Source organism: Salvelinus fontinalis, chromosome 26 (genome assembly GCF_029448725.1).
Source record: "Salvelinus fontinalis isolate EN_2023a chromosome 26, ASM2944872v1, whole genome shotgun sequence".
Taxonomy (NCBI): Eukaryota; Metazoa; Chordata; class Actinopteri; order Salmoniformes; family Salmonidae; genus Salvelinus; species Salvelinus fontinalis.
Genome location: NC_074690.1, coordinates 27,320,381 through 27,344,260, shown reverse-complemented (window position 1 = coordinate 27,344,260; position 23,880 = coordinate 27,320,381). Strand labels below are relative to the sequence as shown.

Below are 23,880 nucleotides of genomic sequence, written 5' to 3'. Positions count from 1 at the left end.
CGGTCCCCATTGCTGAGTCTGTTGTCTTCCACTGAGAGACAGTGATGCTAATCATTTCACAGGACCGAGCTCTTCTCCCGCCATCAATAACTGCCACGGCTCCCCTACATACAGTGTATTATATTAATTGCCTCCATCTTTAGATTTTGACATGATGTATTACTGATTTATAATGTTTTGTTCTTATACATAACCTACAGTAAATGACGTTTTAGTACTTGTATACTTATTTTCACTTACTGCTAAAATTGCTCTTTCTTTCTAGTTTTCTATCTATTTGAGAGCTTACTTGCCATGGACATGCTGCATATTCTGCTTGGGATTGTGCATTAGAAACCCAAGTCTGACTCTTTCCAACCTTTCTAAGAGAGGCATTATCTTCTGAATTGCTCTCCTGCATCTTTTATAGCGTATGGACTCACTTTCCCTGAATTGGCAGCCGGATGAGGTTTTGGTGCACCGTTTTACGAGACAGCTAGCTGTCTTATGCATTGAGAGAGGATATGTTGGGGAAGGGACACGCATCACGTGTCGTTGTGCCTCTTCTGTAAGCGTCTAAGACAGTGTTTGCCCTCTCCAGTCCTCCAGTACCCCCAACAGTATACATTTTTGTTGTAGCACCAGACGAGCACACCTGATTCAACTTGTCAACTAATCATCAAGCCTTCAATTAGTTGAATCACGTGAGTTTATCGGGGGCTACAACAGAAATGTGTGCTGTTGGGGGTCCTGGAGGACTGGAGTTAGGAAACACTTCTCTAAGAAAGCGAAGAGAAAGAATGCATGTGAAACAGACATTGAAAACATATGTGCCCGGTAATGACGGGGGTATTTCTGCTTGCCTGTCAGATACGAAAGACTAAAGATCAGTAGCAGAGCGACTGTTAACGGTGGTGACTTCTTGCACCCCCCTCCCCTGGGTACTAGGGTAGTGCTGCAGTGAGTTGCATTTCCCATGGGCTGCCTGCTAATGTGGGCTTCTTTGAAGGGTCCCGCAGGACAGGAGCCATTTCTGCCATGTTAAGAACCATTCTGCCATGAAATGATTTACAGTAGGTTAGCTGCAGACTAAGAGATACAAAAATGTCTGTTCCTTAGCAATGAAAAAGGGGAAAAAATAAGTATATTGCGAATATTGATGTAGTTTGTCTTTTATGTTTCTTACTTGTTAACATTCTCACCTTGGAAAACTGGCAAGACATTTAGTGTAGTATTGAGGTGTTGAGGATCTAAACGACTTGTATGTTGTACATAATTGCCTTGCCATGTGAAGTTTGTGTAAAGACAACGGGTGGCAAGCATAAGTTCGTCTGTCCGTCAAGTCTTCAGTCTGCTTAAAGCTTTTCCTTCCCTTCTTATGTAAGGAGGACCATATTGAGCCGTCAGTCATTCACTTGAATTAGCTTGAGTGTTCACATCTTTGTAACTGTGCAACTGTGCTGCCTTCAGGGGCATGGGAACAGATGTGACGGAGCAAAGGGGAAGTCAAAACATGATTTCTGTTTGTTTGAGCCTCTGACTGTACAGTGCAGTGCACCAAGAAGCAGAGCCAGGGAAAATGCAGCCACTGTGGCGAAGGTACAATGGGGGGACAAGGGCCACCAAATGCCAAACACGTCCACTGCTGCGCTTCCTTTAAAAAGTTTCCCCAACCAAAGGGCCCATTGAGTTTCGGCCTTTAGATTTCATTTGAAGAAACCACTCAGGCTGAAAATGTAGTTTTTTCCTACTTTTCTTCCTCTCTCTTCTGTTTAATGGCAGCCCCCTCCAAATAAAGGATAAACAAAGTTAAAAGAAAAAGGGAGAGACCCACTTTCGCTGGCTACTGTGTGAAATTATGGACAGCAGTTGAGCATTGTGTTCCCTCGAGGCCTCTTAAATCTTCTCATCTCTTTTATTATTATTATTTTCAACGGTCCAATTGAGGTCCTTCAAAAGGCTTTTCACCCCATATTTAGGTAATTTGTTGCGCTTGAACTCCACCTGCTCTGCCCCTTGTCTCGTGAATGGGAGATATAGGCATGGGACGAAGGCGGGTCTGCTGTTCTCAGGGCTCCCTCACAGGAACACCGCCTTCATATTATGTATCACTTTGATTCCGTCCATGTCCAAGGCCCCCCGAAAGCATCTCCAAATGTTTTCTCTTTCTTGCTCAAATTCCATTGCACTAGTTTTGCAGCGGCAATATGTGCATACACATGTAGCCTAATATATTAATTATTTCTCCAAAAAGGTATTGTTTTGAAGTAATTTACTAATACAACTAATTATTCTGTTGAGTTGTTATCATGACTTGACAAAGACAAGTCTTCCTTTTTAGCACATAGCAAAACATTTCATTTTGAAATGATTAGAATTAAGCTTTTTTGTCTCCTTTTAAATTTTTCACATGTTCACTAACCCACATTATCTCCCTTACACATGTCCGTTACTAGAAATCTGGCATCATTTCAAATACTAGATAAAATCCTACAACCACCCTGGACCAGTTCTGTTTACCTAGCTAGATAAAGGGCCTTCATTCACCCTAGCATGTATGCAAACAAATGTCAATTCTACTTTTGAGCCCGTGTGAATATATATATATTTTTTAATGTAGCCTAACTCTTGAAAAAGCACCTGTACTAACCTTGTGGTAGCTATTTCGGACAAAAATTATATTTGGAGTTAGTTTTTTCCCTATAAAGCCCTCTTAATTTTGATCACTTCTCAAAAAAGTCAGGTCGACAACAATTTCTGCTGCTGCTCTTCTAATTTGCTCATTGGTTAATCCACGTGAGGTGAACTAAAGTCACATGTACCTCACTTTCATCCCCAGCAATGGTCCCATATGTTTGTCAAAATGTGTATGTTGTGTGCTTTATCTGGCCCGATTTGTTCCCCAGCTACTCCACTGAGCCCCATTCTCCCTGGAGGCAATCTGAGCTACACGCTATTTATAAAGAATTAACAGCTGGGGCCCTTCCAGCTAAATTACGGAGGGGAGATATTATCATGAAAACTTCATGTTAACCCAAGCGTTAGAGATTGCTCTCCTGTGTCCCTGAAAGCTGCCAGGCTAAGCAGAACTCGCTCTTCTAACTGGAAGAAATGCTTAGGACGTTGTTTTCCGACCATAGCTTAATGAATTTGTCCTTTTGTTGTCCTGACAAAGACTGTCAGATGCGCCAAAAAAAAGGGAAGTTTCTGACCTCTCTGCTTTCTGTCCTCCACGTTACCTAGTCTGTCCGGCGAGAGAGATTCCCCAGAGCTATTTTCAGTCACTTTTCTGTTTTTCAGTCTGAACTGTTGAGAAAATGTAGGGTTATCCTAATTTTCCTTGTACCAAGCCTTCACGCACCCCATCACTTAGGTGAAACTAATCAGAGGTGATGAGCTATTAAGTAAATTGCAATAATGGACAGAAATCTAAATGCAGGTGGATTTAATAGGACCAAACATCATTACCATGTCCACGGGAGAGCTGAATATCTCTGAGCACTGCGCTGGGTACTAGATGTATCACTGAAGAAGACTAGACCGAGAGATCCATCATACCAATCTACTGAGAGGCCTCTATGATAATATTGGGAATGATTACTAAAAGCTTCCCTGTGACCCTGTCTACACCTGTATTAAAATGTGTAGTGTATCAGATTCTGTACAGTGAGATCAGATAACACTCAATAGTTATTTTGATCCCAATAGTTAGACTATTGTTACCTCTGGGCAAAAAACAAATCACTATTGCTAAAACATTTAAAATGAGGAGAATGGTAAGAATGATTCCTACATTTTGAGCAAGGGCAGCTCAGTGTTTCCCTATATTCATTGCCAAAAAATATGATTATGGGGAGGGGAAATACTTTTTGGGATGGTAAAACGTTTTCAGTGTAAACTTAAACGACTAAAGCCAGATATAAAATATGTAGAAAAGATAATGGTTCTATATATTTTTAAATAAGATAATCTTTGAGAACTAACAATTACTATCTAAATCACTACCCAAATGTCATGGCATGGGGCCCCTATTGATTTTCTTATCATGTTTGAGTCATAAGCCATGGCAAAATGTGTAGAGTTGCAGGAAATTAGCTTTAAAATTGCAATTTCTTCTCATCCCCATGACAACATGTGTACAATTGCATCAAACTATCTTTAAAACTGTAACATTTTCTCTCCGCCCCATGCCAAAATATGTAGAATTGCAGGAAATGATGTCTCTGCGCCAAGAGGAGGGCCTTTAAAATGTAGGATTGGAGACCGCACCATTGGCCATGGCCACTACGACGCACCCCAGTTGTGTATGTTTCACTCAAAACTGAATGAGATTGCTCACAAATGGATTTTCTATGTGTGTGCTTTCCTATTATTTCAAATCAATCAGCAACAAGCTTTGTGTGTCAAGCGGTGGGGTAACAGTCATGTTGGTTTGCGCTTGCTTTTGCAATATTTGTGTGTGCGTGTCTGCGTCAGTATCTCTAGTCTGCAAACCAACTGAGTGAGAATACGATCCGGAAACCGCACATCAATAGGGCAGTAAGTTGCGAAAGTGACATGTTTGGTCAGCAGTAGTAATTTAGCCCACACTGAAGTCCCTTGTTTGGCTTGTCAATAGAGGCAGCGCGCTTTGAATAGGAATGAGTCCCAAAAGGCGGCTCATTTCAAACCGTCCTGGAACCATTCTGTGTCACTTCAGTGATTTGTTTTGTTTGAATAAGATTGAGATGTTGTTGTGTAATAATAGAGGGATTTTCTATCTTATACCTGATATAACGCTAGCCATACCCTTCCAAGAAGTAGTTAAAAAATGCTTGCAGATGTGATGGGCTAGACTAGAACTCAGATGTTCTCAACAAATGAAATTGGCATGTGGTGAGATCTACTCTCTGATAGGAGCGTAGTAGGAAATAAAGACTGCAAGTTAAGAATTTAAATGGAACACCCAGTGTTAATCCACACACTGCCCGCCCCCCCCTCTGTCACTCTCTCTCTCTCCCGCACGCTCTGCCTCTATTAGGACTGTGGCCTACTCCTGCTCTCTATAGCAACTGGGCTTTTCTCAGGCTGCCGGGCTGCCTCATTGATGGGCTGTGCACAGCCAGACGATCCTTCCTTAATTCTTGCATGCCTTAGTCGGAAGTTGTCCCGTCCCAATGGCCCCCCTCACCCTGCCCCCTCGCCACTACCATATTCAGTATCATTAGTATGAGGAGTGTAGTGATGATGATGATGGTGAGTTCTCAGGGAGGTCCCGGTCTCCCTGTCTCGTTTGGGGGACCTATGTAGCCTATGTATTCTTAGCAGCAGGGTTGTGTGTGATGGGCAGCGTATGACCCAGGTATGACTGACGCCCAGTAGGGAGGTGCCATGAAAGGTTTAGTTTTACCTGTTAACCCCAATCCTCTGTGGAGTCAGAAGGTTGAACTATGCTGGAACAGTCCACATTTACTTTTCCTCTGCAAACAAAATTAGTAATGAATACAAAAATCCAACACCCTATAGTTGACTAGTTTATCTATTGATCTAGTCGGCTTGTTGTTGTGTGTTCTATACTAAATAAATATTCCTCTCGAGGCACGTTCAAGTTATGAGTACCGTAGTCAGTCAATGCACAATAAGTCTTGCAATCGCCGGGAAAACAGCAGTTTTGATGGACTTTGTTAAAAAGAAGAGTATCCCAGGGGAATTGTGACAGGAAGTGGTTTCTGTGAGAAGTACAGGCAGTGTTACCCTGGATGGCAGTTTACCCCAAACTACCCTTACAGGTCGGCCTACATTATATTAACTGTGTTTAAGCAAGTTTTTGGGACATACAATTCATCAATAGGATGCTAACTAATTAAAAGATCACCCTAGCCCACTAGGGTAAGTGCAGATAGGCTACCCCTTGTTTGAGACTTTATTTATTTCTAGCCACTATGCTGCATCAGTTGGGCTACAGGTGATAATGCTTATTGCTGATAGCATACCTGATAATATGGACCATGCATAGGTTGTAAAGTGCATTCGGAAAGTATTCAGACCCCTTGACTTTTTTCACATTTTGTTACGTTACAGCCTTATTCTAAAATGGATTAAATAAAACATTTTCCTCATCAATCTACACACAATACTCCGTAATGACAAAGCGAAAACAGAAATATCTTATTTACGTAAGTATTCAGACTCTTTGCTATGAGACTCGAAATTGTTTCCATTGATCATCCTTGAGATGTCTCTACAACTTGATTGGAGTCCACCTGTGGTAAATTCAATTGATTGGACATGATTTGGAAAGGCATACACCTGTCAATATAAGGTCCCACAGTTGACAATATATGTCAGAGCAAAAACCAAGCCATGAGTTTGAAGGAATTGTGTCGAGGCACAGATCTGGGATGCTGCAGAAAATGTCTGCAGCATTGAAGGTCCCCAAGAACGCAGTGGACTCTTAAATGGAAGAAGTTTGGAACCACCAAGACTCTTCCTAGAGCTTGAACCATTGCGGGAGAAGGGTCTTGGTCAGTGAAGTAACCAAGAACCTGATGGTCACTCTGACAGAGCTCCAGAGATCCTCTGTGGAGATATGAGAACCTTCCAGAAGGACAGTCATCTCTGCAGCTCTCCACCAATCAGGCCTTTATGGTAGAGTTGCAAGACGGAAGCAACTTCTTAGTAAAAGGCACATGATAGCCCGCTTGGAATTTGCCAAAGGGTACCTAAAGGACTCTCAGACCATGAGAAACAAGATTCTCCAGTCTGATGAAACCAAGTTTGAACTCTTTGGCCAGATTGCCAAGCGTCACGTCTGGAGGAAACCTGGCTCCATCCCTACGGTGAAGCATGGTGGTGGCAGCATCATGCTGTGGAGACGTTTTTCAGCGGCAGGGACTGAGAGTTTAGTCAGGATCGAGGGATAGATGGAACGAAGTACAGATGAAAACCTGTTCCAGGCGCTTAGGACCTCAGACTGGGACAAAGGTTCACCTTCCAACAGGACAACGACCCTAAGCACACAGCCAATACAATGCAGGAGTGGCTTCGGGACAAGTCATTGAATGTCCGTGAGTGGCCTAGCCAGAGCCCGGACTTGAACCCGATCGAACATCTCTGGAGAGACCTGAAAATAACTACAGCTACGCTCCCCATCCAACCTGACAGAGCTTGAGAGGATCCGCAGAGAACAATGGGGGAAACTCCTCAAATAGAGTTGTGTCAAGCTTGTAACGTCATACACAAGAAGACTTTAGGCTGTAATCGCTGCCAAAGGTGCATCAACAAAGCACTGAGTAGAGGGTCTGAATAATTACTTCCACTCCACCATAAAGGCCTGATTGGTGGAGTGCTGCAGAGATGGTTGTCCTTCTGGAAAGTTCTCCCATCTACACAGAGGAACTCTGGAGCTCTGCCAGAGTGACCATTGGGTTCTTGGTCACCTCCCTGACCAAGGCCCTTATCTCCTGATTGCTCAGTTTGGCCAGAAATAATATTTCTGTTATTTATCTTTAATACATTTGCAAAAATGTCTAAAAACCTGTTTTTGGTTTGTCATTATGGGCTATTGTGTGTAGATTGATGAGGAAAAAAACAATTAAATTAATTTTAGAGTAAGGTTGTAATGTAACATAATGTGGAAAAAGGGAAGGGGTCTGAATACTTTGCGAATGCACTGTAAGCATGGTCCAATATGTTAAAATAATTTCAACAAATAACTTTACCAATATGGTGTCAGCATTGTTTTATTTCAATTCATTTTTTCCACCCACTGCTACACATTTTTCTAGAGGAAACACTGGCCCATGCCATTACAATGAGAAATCATTATGTGTGAATGTTAGTTTCAAATTTTCTATTTACATTCCTGCAGTAAAAGATTTGAACAGATCCGGGCAATTACAGAGCATGGCATCTGTGGTGTCTAATTGGAGCTAAATAGCAGACATAAAAGGACAATTAGGAAAACAGGTTCCTCAACATGTCAACTGGCTTTTATAGTAAGTAATCTTGTCTCTTTTCCTGGTCATAGTCACCCCTCTACACAGCTCTCTCCGTTCAACTATTGATAAGCGTCAGGAAAAATAGTGCATCGCAAAATCCTCATTAATTCTGACCTATTCTGGGTCTGACTAATAGGAGTTGGCTGTGTCCCCTGTAGAGTTTTTAATGACCTACAGTGTCAAACTCCCCCACTGCCACGCTCGTGGCTGCCTGGGCCTCATATGGAAGCCCAGAGGAGCTCTACATGTGTGTCATTTATTCCACTATCCCCCGCACACACCACACACTCGCTTGTCTGCAGACCTTTACTACTAAAGAGCATGCAGAAAGTGTGCTGTCGCCTAGCTCAGGGTTTCCCAAACTCTGTCCTGGGGCCCCCACTGGGTGCACATTTTGTTGTTTTCTGTAGCACTACACAGTTGGTTCAAATACTTATGACTTATTTATGCTTTATTACTAGCCTAACTTGCCCCTTTATGTTGTTCAATTCAAAAGCAATGTATCTGCTAATCTAATTTTAAATGTTGTAAATTACATTTGACTAATAGTAGCGTAATTGTTGGAATATTAGTTTTTCTCTTTAAAAAAGCTATATAGCACAACTACTTTATTATATGAGCCAACTTTGTTTACTTCCCTTTTTAAACTGATGTGTGTACATCATCATTTCCTCCAATGAGGGTATGGCAATTTGCCTTTATGCAACCTCGTAATGTAATGCAACGTCATGTTCCAACGCTGATAGAGAAACCAGTACCTTCTGTCTTGGCTAGCCAAATAACAGCGGGCACCGTAATAACTGTTCAAATAGCAAAAAAATTAGGGGGGGGGGGCATATTTTCTCTTCAGCTACACTCCTGACTGCATGTCCTGCCATAGAAATAGAATGAATAGATTGGTATCCCCATTCAACTCAATGATGACATAATGGGTGGACTGGCATGCATTGCAAGTGTAACTATAGGAGCAAAGCAGGAAGTAAAATATGTGCTAAAATATGTGCAGAGTTGATTCAACTCAACTGAAAAATAAAAACATATCCAAAGCATGAGCCACATCAGTTATCATCATTTGAATGAACATTCTACATTACCATGGAAATTATTGCATCACAATACCAGGCAGCCATAGATGTGGTAAAGGACTCAATAGAACGTAGATATTCTATTACCAGATTGGCGCACATTCAACAAATCTGATTTACCAAAGTGGATATTTGTCAAATCCATCAAGATTTATGTATTATAACAGGCACACAATCTGGTCACTTACGTCCGATTTGAATATATTTGTGACTGCTAAATGTTAACTCCTGTTCGTATAAGCTGGTTGGCATAGCTAGTATACAGAAATCGGTAGTGATAGTCTAATTCATTTTAAAATGTAATCCAGTTGATTGGTAACGATGACATGAACATGTGTTGGGGTTGACATCCATAAAAGCATTATACTCCGATTTTTACCTCAACATAGTGTAAAATACATATAAACAATAGCCTAAATGTAGGCTAATTTTCCTGGGGGGCAAAAAGGAGACTCAATATATTTTCCCCATGGCCCTTTCCCCCACGTATTTCCATGGCAATTACTTTGTTTTGGTTGAGTTCGATTTACCTATTTATCTATTGCAAGTGTACCCATGAGTTTACCAGTCAAATTGCCAGGGTTAGTTATTTTATTTTCATGATGTCTTCATCCATAACCGTCGGGTACACGGTTATACGATAATTGTGCCAGCCCTACTCATGGAGTCTATCCACTGAAGCGGTTGCCACCATTGTCCCCCACTATCAAACATCCATTAGGATCCATGCCAGGTGTCTGTCAACTTTTGACACCACTAACAGGATACTCTTTGGAGGACTTGGCCAAAAGCAGAGTTTTGAAAGGCCTCCTTTGTAACACATTTTGGCATTTTGTTGAACCCTTCCTTACATTGTGATGCAATTCTAGTTCTCTCACTTAATGCTGTCTTTGTCACGTATCGGTTGGCCATACATTGTCAAGAGCACAAATAATATGGTATCTTTGGACCTCTGAATAAAGAGGAAGAGCATGAATTAAAAATGGGTGGGGGGGACCCTGCAAGCATGTTGTAGGCAGTGAGAGAGGTATGTGCCCCTGTGCCTTTTGCACTACATACAGGAAGGAATTGGCAATGTCAAGGGACAAGGATTTGAGAGTCAAGTGTTCATGAATGAGAGTGTTGGTGGTCTGGGTGCAGCTGCCTTGAAAACAAGTGGAAGAAATGGAGAGACAGCAAGGGTAGTGAGTCCAGTGGAAGCACACGGCTCCTCACTTTTTCTTTAATCTCTTGAGGAAGGTTTGGCAGGAGCCCTGACTCCAGGCAGCTAAACCAGCAGCTCCCCTCGCTCTGTATGCAGCCAAGGTGCTGGAATGACAACAACCCATTCATTGTGGAGGTAGAGGCAAAAGCTGTGGATCTCTCCTGTCTTTTTGGGAATGGGAGGGGGGCATTTTCCTGAAATCCTGAAGTAGAACAGAAAGGGGACACAGAGAGGGAGGGCAATAAAAGCGAGAGAGGGGAAGGAAGGGAGGGTGAGTGAGAGTGTGGAGGGAGAGAGAGCGCTACCATGCCGAATGATTGAGAGAGGCGGAGAGGAAACAGAACTCCATCAGATGAAATGAGGTGAAAATAATTCAGGCATTAATCAACCCAGGGCAAAAAGAGGCTGTTCTCTCCCCCCCTCCCCTCTTTCTGCGGAACCGAAAGGAAAGGTGTGAATGAAGAACTCAGGAGTGGAAACGAGAGAACCACTGGGCACTATCAAACCATGTCAGACTCCAACAGCAATGCAGCCTGTACAGCTGACCAGGTCAGTTTCTTTTTACTAATTCTTTTTATCTTTTGACCTATTTGATACACAGATGTATGTGATACCAATGATCTCGAGCAAAATGTTGTAATTTTGTCGACTCGTGGAGAAAACCTTAGACAGTTAACTGTTTTTAAAAAAAAATGGATTGGATTTTTTAGATTAGACGGAGAGAGTGAGTTTATCCAAACTATCAAAGCAGCAATTGTGTGGAGCTGCCCGGACGACGGTACAAGGTCCTGAAAGAATTGAATGAATCAAGAAGACCTATTGTCTGGACCGCCTTATTTTTCGGCGATCATTCAGGGGGTCTGTGACGACTCAATAGCCCCCATACCACGTGAGAAGGGGGATACAGCTCTTTAAAAACCAGACCACGTGTGGCTGGACTGAAAAGTTTTTATAACTAATTGCAGTGGGAAGTTCTGGTGGTGCTGGCTGAGGGGTGTGTGATAAAGTTTCTAAGGAAGTGGGCAGGCTAACTGTGTGAAAGAGTGACAGAGTGGGAAAGGGAAAAGTGTTCTAAAAGGGGGGGTTGGCTCATATTTATGTTTTTTCTCTCTTCCTTTGCCACTCTCTTTAGTGGCCAAGGAACTTGTCAGTTAAACAATTCCACCAAAAGATTTGTTTAAAATAAAATATATACATATCCGTTATGGCACTTTGTTCTTTGCCGATTTATGCGGAGCGCCAAGTCTTGTCACATCTTTTGGTTGGCCGCTGTGAAGACTGAGCCTCCTAGAGATCAGTAGCAAACACAAAGAAACGGGCCGCTGAGATCATTGCACATACTTTTAAAGAAACATTTCTATGAAGATAAAAAAATGGCGTTGCTTGCGGTAGGTAAAGCTTTAATTTAGCCCTATTTTTTCAGAGATATATATTTTGTTTGTACGTGTGTATGACCCTGTTTTGGTGTGTGTGTGTGTGAAGTTAATGTAATGCAAATTTGTCAAAGCCATGCATCTAAATGAATGTACCGTGCTCCTAGAAGTGTAGGAGCACTTAAAGGGTTGACAAGGAGTCATCTAGATTTCTCATCTGTAGAACAATTCTTCATTTACAATGGAAAGAAAAATGTTGCTTGTTGCACCACAAAGTTGTCAAGCCAATATTCATTGATATAACTCTCTTAAAAGGCCCATGGCCTGTTAGGTATAACGCTTATCTATTTGGTCTAATTTTAGGCTTGGCTGTTCTCAATGTATCTTTTTTTGTTCTGCTTGCTGATACTGAACATCCTATCCATTTTTCTAGTGTGTCCACAAACAGTCCATTTAGAACGTTGAGTTCCCTATGCCCTGTTTGCAGACTGTTCTTATCGTTCACTTTCATTGAGCGCCTCGCCTCCCGTCGCCCCCTTATTAGGATGGATACAGATTTGAGTGAAAGCTTTCTTATCTATGTAGGGCGAAACAGCCTCTATTTACACAGATGAATGGATGGCCCTTGGTGCATGTGACAAAGGATGCAATCAATGTTTGTGCAGTTATTTCCTTGAATGATGCAATGTCCCTCTGATTCAGTCCTGGTATGTGACATGCTCTAGAATCTATTTGATATTGTGTTCTTCAGAAGGTTCAGGTTTCAGATAGCATTAACATCAGAGTCTACCTGGTGATGTATTTCTGCTGGAAAATGTATGTGTCACATTGCTATAGACATATTCCTAAAAGTGTATATAGACCACATACTGTTTGATTGGTGAATTGCCTACAAAGCCGTTGGCGATTGTTGACGTTTTATGTTGAAGTTATACTGAGAAGTCTCATTGAATAAGTTACAGTAGTTGTTAGAGGTGAACTACTGCTGGCCTGTGTCGACTGGTTTATCTGACAGGATGATGGGTCACAGAGAGAGCTCTAGGATCAGGTGCACCTGACACGGCAGACCCTTCAGACAGACAGACAGAGCCTTGTCGCTTTGTATAGGACAGCTACCTACCTACCTACCTACCGCACAGCCACGCTCCCCTGACTGACTATCATGTGTCATAAGTGACTCTCTATGTACCAAAGGGGATGTGACTTTTTCTATTGCTGTACTTTTATGGTATAGGCTACTGCTGTCCTCTGTATCTCAGTTGGTAGATAATGGCTCTTGCAACGCTTGGATAGTGGGTTCGATTCCTGGGACTACCCATAGGTAAAAGGTTTATGCACGCAAGACTGTAAATCACTTTGGATTAAACCATCTGCTAAATAGCATATATTATTATAAAACCATTTTTTCAGCGGATATCCCATTTCCTTATTCATAAAGGAGCCGGTCTAGCCTACATGAATTCTCTGCAGTAGTTTGACCCCGCTGTTAGGAATACAATTGTCTAAGGTCATCTGTGATTATAAAGCATGCTTGAGTGATAATTGAAGTAATAAGAACTTCAGAAGGATGTGGTAATTGTGTGTCAGACTAATTGACTTAGTCTGACAGCCTTTCACAATGAGGAAAAATGTAATGGCACTCTAACGTCATCCCTTGGTTTCCTAAAGACAGTTTGGTGTCATTTGATGGTGATATTGCTTGAAATCTGCTTGTGTTGCCGGGTACGGAGTCATGACAGATTGTAGTTTGGGCATAGGCTCAACTTGCAAGATTTATACATTGATTTTGATGTAAACATTTGCCCTCAAATTTAATCCTTATGTATTTGTCTTTCTTTTTTCTTTACTGAATTGTAGTGGGCTGATTTTGTGCCTTGAAGTAAGTGCCTAGATATAGCCTAGATATCACGACACAGAAGTCTCTTTAAATTGTCCGAACAGTTTTCGATTGGACAAGAACATATTGCAGTTGAAAACATAGCTTGAAATGATTGACCCAAATGATTTCACTATACATAAACAGATTTGCTAGATCATGAAAGGCAGTGCCAGAAAGCTAATGAGAGTTGCAGAGTTAAAAAGCAGATATTTTTTTCCCTTGGAGGCTTTAGAGCAGATTACTGTTGTTCCTAAATCTGGGTATGGCTCTGTTATGTTATTGTACTGCATATTTAACTTCAATACCCTGCAGAGCAGTTTGGCTGCAATGTTAGACTAATTCTGTAACACTGTAATAAGATGATTAACTCCTGTAAAAAATATCCCTCCTCATTCAAATATGTTCTTTCACCAATTGCTTCTTATTCTAGAGGATAAATGAATGAATTAAGAGGATTCTCTGAAACGATGGGATTGATTTAAAATACCAACAGTACTATTTAAGCAATGGGTGTTAAATTATCTAAATTAGTGGCTTTCGCTTTTGAAACACATCCGACTCCAATTGAACATTCATTTCCCCATTTTTCCCGGCCTATTTTCAGCCCTTCCAACTGGGTGCAGGTGGTGTTGAGAGGGCCAGTATATGGAGCGGAAGTCAGTGGTTGGAGTGTTTACACGCAGGGAGAGATCGAGGGCAGACAGCAGAGGGGCGAGTGCACAGACATATGTGTGCTCGGGGCCTCTGGCTCTCCCAGTGCTGTGGGCTCTGTCTCCAGCCATGTTGTGCTCCTGGACCCACAGCTGGCAGCAAGGAGAGCAGAGGCAGCTAGCCCCACACTGCAGTACAACACAGCCTGGCTGGCTGGGTGCAGCCTGGCCGTGCTGCAGACCATTGTTGGGTGTTCTATACTCTTCACTGATGTATAGAAACGATCTAATAATTCACTGCTATTGAGTTTCCTTCTATGTAAGAAATAGTAGGTTGGTTTTGGGCATTTTCAAACATAACATAACTTTTCTCAGTGTGGTCATCTACCTAGCATGACAACGATAAACAATATACAACAATAGCAGTGATTGATATGTCTGGTAATTGGTGTTAAATAATTTAGCTGAGTACAGACATCTAGGCCTAGTTCTTAAGATGGTCATAACATTCCTGAACTACGAACTACACTGACCTGTCACATTCCACCAAGAATATAGATTATTGTAAACATTAAAAGTGCAATATGCAGAAATCACTCTGCCATTTCCTGGTTGATAGAATTCTAATAGTTTGCCTAATGTCTGTTTATGTGACAAAACATGCAATGTGGAGAATCATTGTACCATCTAAATTGCTGTGAAATATATTTTTAATAACCAAAAATCGTGTATATTCAGCTGTTTGAAGCTGGTGTACAAAACCTGAAATAAAAGACGCAAAAACTAAACTTAAGAGTGAGAAGCATAGAAATAGCACACAGAACAGATATACCGCTTTTTAGACTTACTTTCAATGAGAAGATCTATAACAAACATTTCTATGTGAATTTGGTCGGGTCATCCAGAAAGTTACATATTGCAGCTTTAACCACCCGTGAATCATCTTATTGGGTGTCAAACCCCATACACTACATGGCCAAAAGTACGTGGACACCACTTCAAATGAATGAGTTCAGCGATTTCAGCCACACCCACTGCTCACAGGTGTATAAAATCGACCACACAGCCATGCAATCTCCATAGACAAACATTGGCAGTATAATGGCCCGTACTGAAGAGCTCAGTGACTTTCAACGTGGTACCGTCATAGGATGCTACCTTTCCAACAAGTCAGTTTGTCAAATTTCTGCCCTGCTAGAGCTGTGGAAAGTGGAAACGTCTATAAGCAACAATGGCTCAGCCACGAACCGGTAGGCCACACACGCTCACAGAACAGGACCACCGAGTGCTGAAGTGCGTAAAAACCATCTGTCCTTGGTTGCAACACTCACTACCGAGTTGCAAACTGCCTCTGGAAACAATGTCAGCACAATATACTGTTTGTCGGGAGATTCATGAAATGGTCGAGCAACTTTCCATGGCCGAGCAGCTGCACACAAGCCTAAGATCACCATGCGCAATGCCAAGCATCGGCTGGAGTGGTGTAAAGCTTGCCGTCATTGGACTCTGGAGCAGTGGAAACGCATTCTCTGGAGTGATGATTCACCCTTCACCATCTGGCAGTCCGATGGACAAATCTGGGTTTGGCAGGTGCCAGGAAAACGCTACCTGTTCCAGTGCATAGTGCCAACTGTAAAGTTTGGTGGAGGAGGAATAATGGTCTGGGGCTGTTTTTCATGGTTCGGGTTAGGCCTCTTAGCTCCAGTAAAGGGAAATCTTAACACATACAATGACATTCTAGACGATTCTGTACTTTACTCAACTTTGTTCCAACAGTTTGGTGAAGGCCCTTTCTTATTTCAGCATGACAATGCCCCTGTGCACAGTGAGGTCCATACAGAAATGGTTTGTCAAGATTGGTGTGGAAGAACTTGACTGGCCTGCACAGAGCCCTGACCTCAACCCCATCTAACACCTTTGGCATGAATTGGAACGCCGACTGCGAGCCAGGCCTAATCGCCCAACATCAGTGCCCGACCTCACTAATGCTCTTGTGGCTGAATGGATGCAAGTCCCTGCAGCAATGTTCCAACACCTAGTGGAAAGCCTTCCCAGAAGAGTGGAGGCTGTTTTAGCAGCAAAGGGGGGACCAACTCCATATTAATGCCCATGCTTATAGAATGAGATGTTCGACGAGCATACTCTAACAGTGAGGGACTCTTCCTATTTTTTTGTGGAATATAACAGACTTCGTTTGAAAAGGCCATATGGGACTCCTTTTGTCTCCACTGGATGTTGTGAAGTGGATTCAGTTACTAGTTGGGTGTCATTCCATTCTAAGCATTGATGTTTTGAGTGGTTGATTAGCCTGGATGTCAGTGAGTGCATTTCCTCTGGATGACTTGCTGGCAAGGGGTCTGTGCTAAAAGTGCTATGGCTGCCGACGACAGCTGCATGATGAAAGGGATTTATCACTCTTTACTCTGTTTACCACAGAGGACCATCATCAAAACATAGGTCTTTCCGATTAGATGGTCCAGTGCTTATTCAAATCCCGTATTTGGTGCAGACATTAAAGAAGAAGGTTTACTAGGTTCAAGAGAAGTGTGTCAGTGTGTTAAGTGTGTGAGAGCTAGGTGACTAGAAGGTTGGTTGTACGGCTCTATTTCCTCAGGCTCCAGACCTTTGAAGGAATTGGGTGCGTCCAAAATGACACCCTGTTCCCTATATAGTGCACTTCTTTTGACCAGTGCCCATAGGGAACAGGGTGCCATTTGGGACACAGAAACTGGCAGGTCAGGTTCAGTGTGAATGGCCTAGGAACTTGAAATAGAGTACTCTAGCATACAGTAGAGTCTTATGACTTCTCTACCACAGCTCAGTGTCTTGATCTACGGTGCAGTGTTGTTAATGACATGATAGACCATGCCCTGGAGACAGGGAGCACTGCTTGGAAGAAGCAAATTAGTCCTCAGATTTAGGATTGTCACGAATGGAAGGAAAAAGCATGGAAAGGGAAGTCTCCATCTCCTCAAAACCTGCTTTTTGGGTTGAATGCTCATCTCTCTCAACCAAACATCTTAAAAACAGATTGTGCAACACATCTAGGATGTAGTTGGCTGAAGATATTTTTGAAAAGTCATTGGTGCAGATGTTGATAGGCCCAGCACACTCTCAAAGTTATGTTAGACTTCCAGTCATCTCATTGAGAAGTTCTCTATAAGTCAGCATAATTAGTCTAGTTGATGTGCTTACCTGCATGTTATTGTCTATTGGGTACTGGCTGAACTAAATATCTGTGGTTTTCTTTAAAATTATAAACTGACCTCCCCTGCTCCCAGCGTACTAATCCAAACCTTGTGTACGTGATGAAGGGAGGCTGTAAGGACCTGATGCTAACAGACTTTGAGGATGTTTATGTCCTTCTTATCATACCGTCTTACAGTATTGCATGACATTTTCTTCTCTTGTTTAAGGAGAGAAAAAACTGGGTCAATTTATGTAATCCTGAAATTCTTGAGAGTACTGTTATAGTGATGAAGACTCTTTAAATTGCCTCACCCTGCCTTGAATTGAATTGGTCAGCCTTTAAGTTTTTGTCAAATACTACTGTGAATGTAGTCTGCCTTGTCTACATTGTCAGTTTTCTGGAATAACATGAGATGTCTGTTTTAAAGTGTACTGTAGCTCAAAGCTATACAGTCAAATGATGACCAAAGAACAATGCTCATTCATGGTTGAGCAGTGTGGCCAGTTACATGTAGCTACCTGCTTTGTCAACCGCCATGGAGTTCAAAGTATTGCTGGGTGAATTGTCATAAAAAGGAGTTTATGATATATTTGATGTCAACTGAATATTTTTGTTAGGGAGAGAGAGGGATGGATTTGGGGATGAGGTGGGATAAGGTGTGTGTTTGTATATACAGTATGTGTGTGATTAATGGATTCTCTAAGTGTATGTGCGGTTGGTTATCTCTGTGTGACTGTGGGAGCGAGGTGGAGGTGAACAGCTTGCTTTGGCCAATAGCTCCGTAGGCAGTCTCCCGCATCACTTAACGGCCATGCCCAGTGCACAGTAATTTAATTATCTAGTTAAGCGATCCGCGTGGCTGAAGCGAGACCTGGTTGTCTGCACAAATTAACGCTAACAGTTTTTTCTATAGGAGCGTCTATAGCTCTCAGCCATGCAATCCTTTGTTTCATCTGCAAAATCCATCCAGTTATTGGATTTGAACATGAGTCTGACAACCCGAGACTAGTGGCAACTTAACTACTAACATTGTCAACTGTCAAGGCAATTACTCATAGCTATTAATTAGCCTAATGCTGTCTTGCATTTTTAAATCAACCCCTCCCTCCCCAAAAAATCTAAATGCAACAAACATGATGTAGTTGCTAGTCACTGGCTGTTTTGCCCAGAACTTGGTTCCTGACTTGGAAACCACTCCTACTGCGCCCCAGACTCCTAGGCAAGGGTAGCTAGATGCAGCATGGAGCCCTAGGGTGTATTCACTAGGAACCAAACAGAACCAAACGGAATGAAATGGGAAGGGACGTTTTCCATTTGGAGTAAACGGTTTCTGTTGCAAAATATTTTTGACTAATGGTTACACCACTGGTAGACCCTCCCTAAGTATAAGTCAGATACTCACGTTGCTCAGCCACTGACTGACTGACCCAAGTGGCTTTTGCATCAGTGTTGGGAAGTCCATTGGTGTGTAAGGGGTATGTGACGAAACAGTTACTATGGAACTTTTTAAGGTAAGGCTATTGCAGTGTTTTTGGAATGTAGGCCCATTTTTTGGGGATGTACTTAACAATTGGGGATGTACTTAACATAACAATTCACTGTGTATTGTGGGATTTGTATTTATCCATTCAGTTTGTATTTTTAATTTTTTTGCTGTTTCTATCTCATTGGGATTTTTGTGATTGGATATTTAATTGAATTATATAGTTGTTTATTAAAGTTAAGTAGATTTGGGTTGGTACAGATTATTTGCCTAATAATTTGCATATTGCTTGTTTTTATTTTCAAATTTGATGTGTTGCTTTTGTGGAGAAAACTGTTAAACTGTCAATCAAAATATTTGATTTAATGTTTTTATATCAACATATTAAAAATGTATATCTACAATTTGAAATTCAATCAAAATTCGGTATGACCAAGATATGACTTTCAAGAACTTTTAAAGCACACTTTCTCAGATATTCTAAACAAAGTCCTAGTTTAATGATTGAAAGGGATGTTTTGCTGTCCATGATGCAGTAGCCTATAGGATCAGGTCTTCCAGCCAGCTACCCAGGGGATCTTGATGTGATTGTGACTGTAAGCAGTGCTTGAGTGATGTAACCCAGAGATGACCCCTGCTTCTGGGAGGCCATCAAAGCACCCCATTTGCTGTGACTGGGCCCAATTTTCTCCTGTCTTTCCTGACAACTCACCATTACACCTAATTAATCAACCATGGAAAGTAGGTATTCACACCATGCCCAATGGGATCTGGAGGAATGTGGCCCTCCGCTAGCCGGGTGAGAAGCCACAGTCTCGCTGTCTTTAGTTGAATTACTTTCACCTCACATACATTTTATAATGCTGCCTTTGAGGACATTGAGGATCCAGGTCTATTTAATCACAGTTGAGTACAACTGAACCCACCTGTGTTTATTCCCAAGGTGAAGTTAGTTAGTTAGCTAGGGTATCTACGTGTGCCACTTTAAAATATTGGTATTGGAATGACTGTATTAGTCACTCTTGGTTGACTTTGATTTGAAGTTCGATAACAACCTGGTCTTTTATCAGCTTTAATTATTTTCAAATGACATTCAAACTCCGATAGAATGGATGGTAGAAAGGGTGTTAGGCTACTGAGTTTCCAATGTTAGAGTTGTTGGGAGGGTGTTCTATTGATGGAAGTCTTCCCTTCTGATCAATAATGGGATTTAAAAAAAAAAAACTTTTTATTGAAAAAGTTTCAAACCAACATGTTTCCTTGTTGTTTTTAAACTTATTTTTTAAATATAACTTTTTCTAAATGCATTTTAGATTTGGCCTAGCTATATGAAGGCCAAATCACACAGGGAGGCGTCCTTCAACTGCGTGATATTTTTGTGCGAGAGTAGCAAGCTTCAATTCACATACACTGTGTAGCTTATGCCAACGTACAGCGCATTCGGAAAGTATTCAGACCCCTTGACTTTTTCCACATTTTGTTACATTAAAGCTTTATTATAAAATGGATTAAATTGTTTTTTCCCTTTCGTCAATCTGCACACAATACCTGATGATGACAAAGCAAAAACAGGTTTTTAGACATTTCTGCACAAAAAAATAAGAAATCACATTTCCGTAAGTATTCAGACCCTTTTACTCAGTACTTTGTTGAAGCGCCTTTAGCAGCGATTACAGCCTCGAGTCTTCTTGGATATGAAGCTACAATCTTGGCACACCTGTATTTGGGGAGATTCTCCCGTTCTTCTCTGCAGGTCCTCTCAAGCTCTGTCAGGTTGGATAGTGAACGTTGCAGCACAGGTATTTTCAGCTCTCCAGAGATCTTCAATCTGGTTCAAGTCCAGGCTCTGGCTGGGCCTCTCAAGGACATTCAGAGACTTGTCCCGAAGCCACTCCTGCGTTGTCTTGGATGTGTGCTTATGGTCATTGTCCTGTTGGAAGGTGAACCTTCGCCCCAGTCTGAGGTCCTGAGCACTCTGGGGCAGGTTTTCATCAAGGATCTCTCAGTACTTTGCTCTGTTCACCTTTCCCTTGAATCCTGACTAGTTTCTCAGTCCCTGCCACTGAAAAACATCCCCACAGCATGATGCTGCTACCACCACCATGCTTCACTGTAGGGATGGAGACAGTTTTCCTCCAGACGTGACGCTTGGCATTCAAGCCAAATAGTTCAATCTTGGTTTCATCAGACCAGAGAATCTGTTTCTGATGGTCTGAGAGTCTATAGGTGCCTTTTGACAAACTCCAAGTGGGATGTCATGTGCTTTTACTGAGGAGAGGCTTCCGTCTGGCCACTCTACCATAAAGGCCTGATTGGTGGAGTGCTGCAGAGATGGTTGTGCTTCTGGAAGGTTTTCCCATCTCCACCGAGGAACTCTGGAGCTCTGTCGGAGTGGCCATTGGGTTCTTGGTCACCTCCCTGACCAAGGCCCTTCTTCCTCGATTGCTCAGTTTGTCCGGGAGGCCAGCTCTAGGAAGAGTCTTAGTGGTTCCAAATTTCTCCCATTAAAGAATGATGGAGGCCACTGTGTTCTTGGGGACCTTCAATGCTGCAGAAATGTTTTGGTACCCGTCCCCAGATCTGTGCCTCGACACAATCCTGTTTTGGAACTCTACGGAGAATTCCTTCGACCTCATGGCTTGTTTCTTTTTCAAATCCTTTCCAAATCATGTCCAATCAATGGAATTTACCACAGATGGACTCCAATGAAGTTTTAGAAATATCTCAAGGATGATCAATAGAAACAGGATTCCTTCTACCTCATGGCTTGGGTTTTGCTCTGACATGCACTGTCAGTTGTGGGACCTTTATATAGACAGGGGTGTGCCTTTCAAGTCTCATAGCAAAGGGTCTGAATACTTATGTAAATAAAATAAAAATCAATAAAAAAAAATCAGTCTGTTTTTGCTTCATCATTAGAGGGTATTGTGTCTAGATTGATGAGGAAAATGTTTTATCAAATGTAAATGTAGGCTACATGTACACGGTAGCCTAGTGGTTAGAGCATTGGACTAGTAACCGAAAGGTTGCAAATTCTAATCCCCTAGCTGACAAGGTACAAATTTGTTTTTCAGCCCCTGAACAGGCAGCTAACCCACTGTTCCTAGGCCGTCATTGAAAATAAGAATATTTTCTTAACTGACTTGCCTAGTTAAATAAAGGTTAAAAAAATGTACAGTAGTACAGTCTTGTTTTATGCATTCTTATTCAGCTCTTTGGCATAGGTCTTGTAAATATGTAAATATGACTCCTCAGTAAAAGACACATGTCATCCCAATTGGAGTTTGCCGAAAGGAACCTAAAGGACTAGTGGTACAACGGATCACAAAACTCACGGTTTGGATTGGATCACTGTTTTGAGTCACGGATCGGATCATTTTTCGGATCAGCAAAAAAAAAGGGAGACAAATATAACTTTGCTTTCCATTTATTACACAAAGAACACTTAAAGCAAGGAACTTTTCAATGTTTAAATAAAATCTTAAAATAAAATATTCAATACTCAATTGTTAATTAAAGTGCAATATGAGGCATGATACCTTCTTCCTTTGAACAATAGTGAATGTAAAAATAGCCTGAAAAATAACATAATCAAAAACAAGTAAAAAAAATAACATAATCAAAAACAAGTAAAAAAAGAAACCAGCAAACCAGCTTATTGTCGAAGTTGAAGTCGGAAGTTTACATACACTTAGGTTGGAGTCATTAAAACTCGTTTTACAGCCACTCCACAAATTTCTTGTTAATTCTTACGGCTGAAATCCTTTTAACGGGATCGATATGACAACAGCCAGTGAAAGTGCAGGGCGCCAAATTCAAACAACAGAAATCTCATAATTAAAGTACCTCAAACATACATTCATTATACACCATTTTAAAGATAAACTTGTTGTTAATCCCACCATAGTGTCCGATTTCAAAAAGGCTTTACGACAAAACCATACCATGCGATTATGTTAGGTCAGCACCTAGTCACAGAAAAACACAGCCATTTTTCCAGCCAAAGAGAAGAGTCACAAAAAGCAGAAATAGAGATAAAATTAATCACTAACCTTTGATGATCTTCATCAGATGACACTCATAGGACTTCATGTTACACAATGCATGTATGTTTTGTTCGATAAAGTTCATATTCATATCCACAACTCTCAGTTTACATTGACGCGTTATGTTCAATAATGTTTTGCTTCCAAAACATCCAGTGATTTTGCAGAGAGCCACATCAATTTACAGAAATACTCATAATAAACATTGATAAAGGATACAAGTGTTATGCATGGAATTATAGATAAACTTCTCCTGAATGCAACCGCTGTGTCAGATTTCAAAAAAGCTTAATGGAAAAAGCACACCATGCATTAATCTGAGTATAGCGCTCATAGACCAAAACAAGCCATACAGATACCTGCCATGTTGTGGAGTCAATAGAAGTCAGAAATAACATTATAAATATTCACTTATCTCTGATGATCTTCATCAGAATGCACTCCCAGGAATCCCAGTTCCACAATAAATGTTTGTTTTGTTCGATAAAGTCCATAATTTATGTCCAAATACCTCCTTTTTGTTCGCACGTTTAGTTCACAAATCCAAATTCATGAGGCGCGAGCACTAGGTCCAGACGAAAAGTCAAAAAGTTCCATTACAGTTCGTAGAAACATGTCAAACGATGTATAGAATCAATCTTTAGGATGTTTAACATAAATCTTCAATAATGTTCCAACCGGAGAATTCCTTTGTCTTTAGAAATGCAATGGAACGCAGCTAACTCTCACGGCTACGCGCGAGACTGAGCTCATGGCACTCTGCCAGACATCTTACTCAATCAGCTCTTATTCTCTCCTTATTCACAGTAGAAGCCTGAAACAAGGTTCTAAAGACTGTTGACATCTAGTGGAAGCCTTAGGAAGTGCAATCGGACCAAATGTTACACTGTACATTGGATAGGCAAAGACTTGAAAACCTACAAACCTCAGATTTCCCACTTCCTGGTTGGATTTTTTCTCAGGTTTTTGCTTGCCATATGAGTTCTGTTATACTCACAGACATCATTCAAAC

At 41.5% G+C, this 23,880-nt stretch overlaps 1 protein-coding gene across 3 annotated transcripts in view; it reads left to right on the top strand.

The window, feature by feature from the left end:
* Nucleotides 1-23,880, top strand: part of LOC129824034 (sodium- and chloride-dependent glycine transporter 1-like) — a 100,994-nt gene that overhangs the window by 48,175 nt on the left and 28,939 nt on the right. The window contains exon 1 of one of the 3 annotated variants that reach the window (XM_055883306.1): nt 10,504-10,796. The exons of 1 other annotated variant lie outside the window; for it this stretch is intronic. In XM_055883306.1, coding sequence (XP_055739281.1) covers nt 10,755-10,796 — 42 coding nt within the window. In that variant the 5' untranslated portion in view covers nt 10,504-10,754. Of the gene's footprint in view, nt 1-10,503; nt 10,797-11,334; nt 11,636-23,880 lie in introns of those variants that run through there. One more of the 3 variants, XM_055883308.1, reaches the window with a different exon arrangement.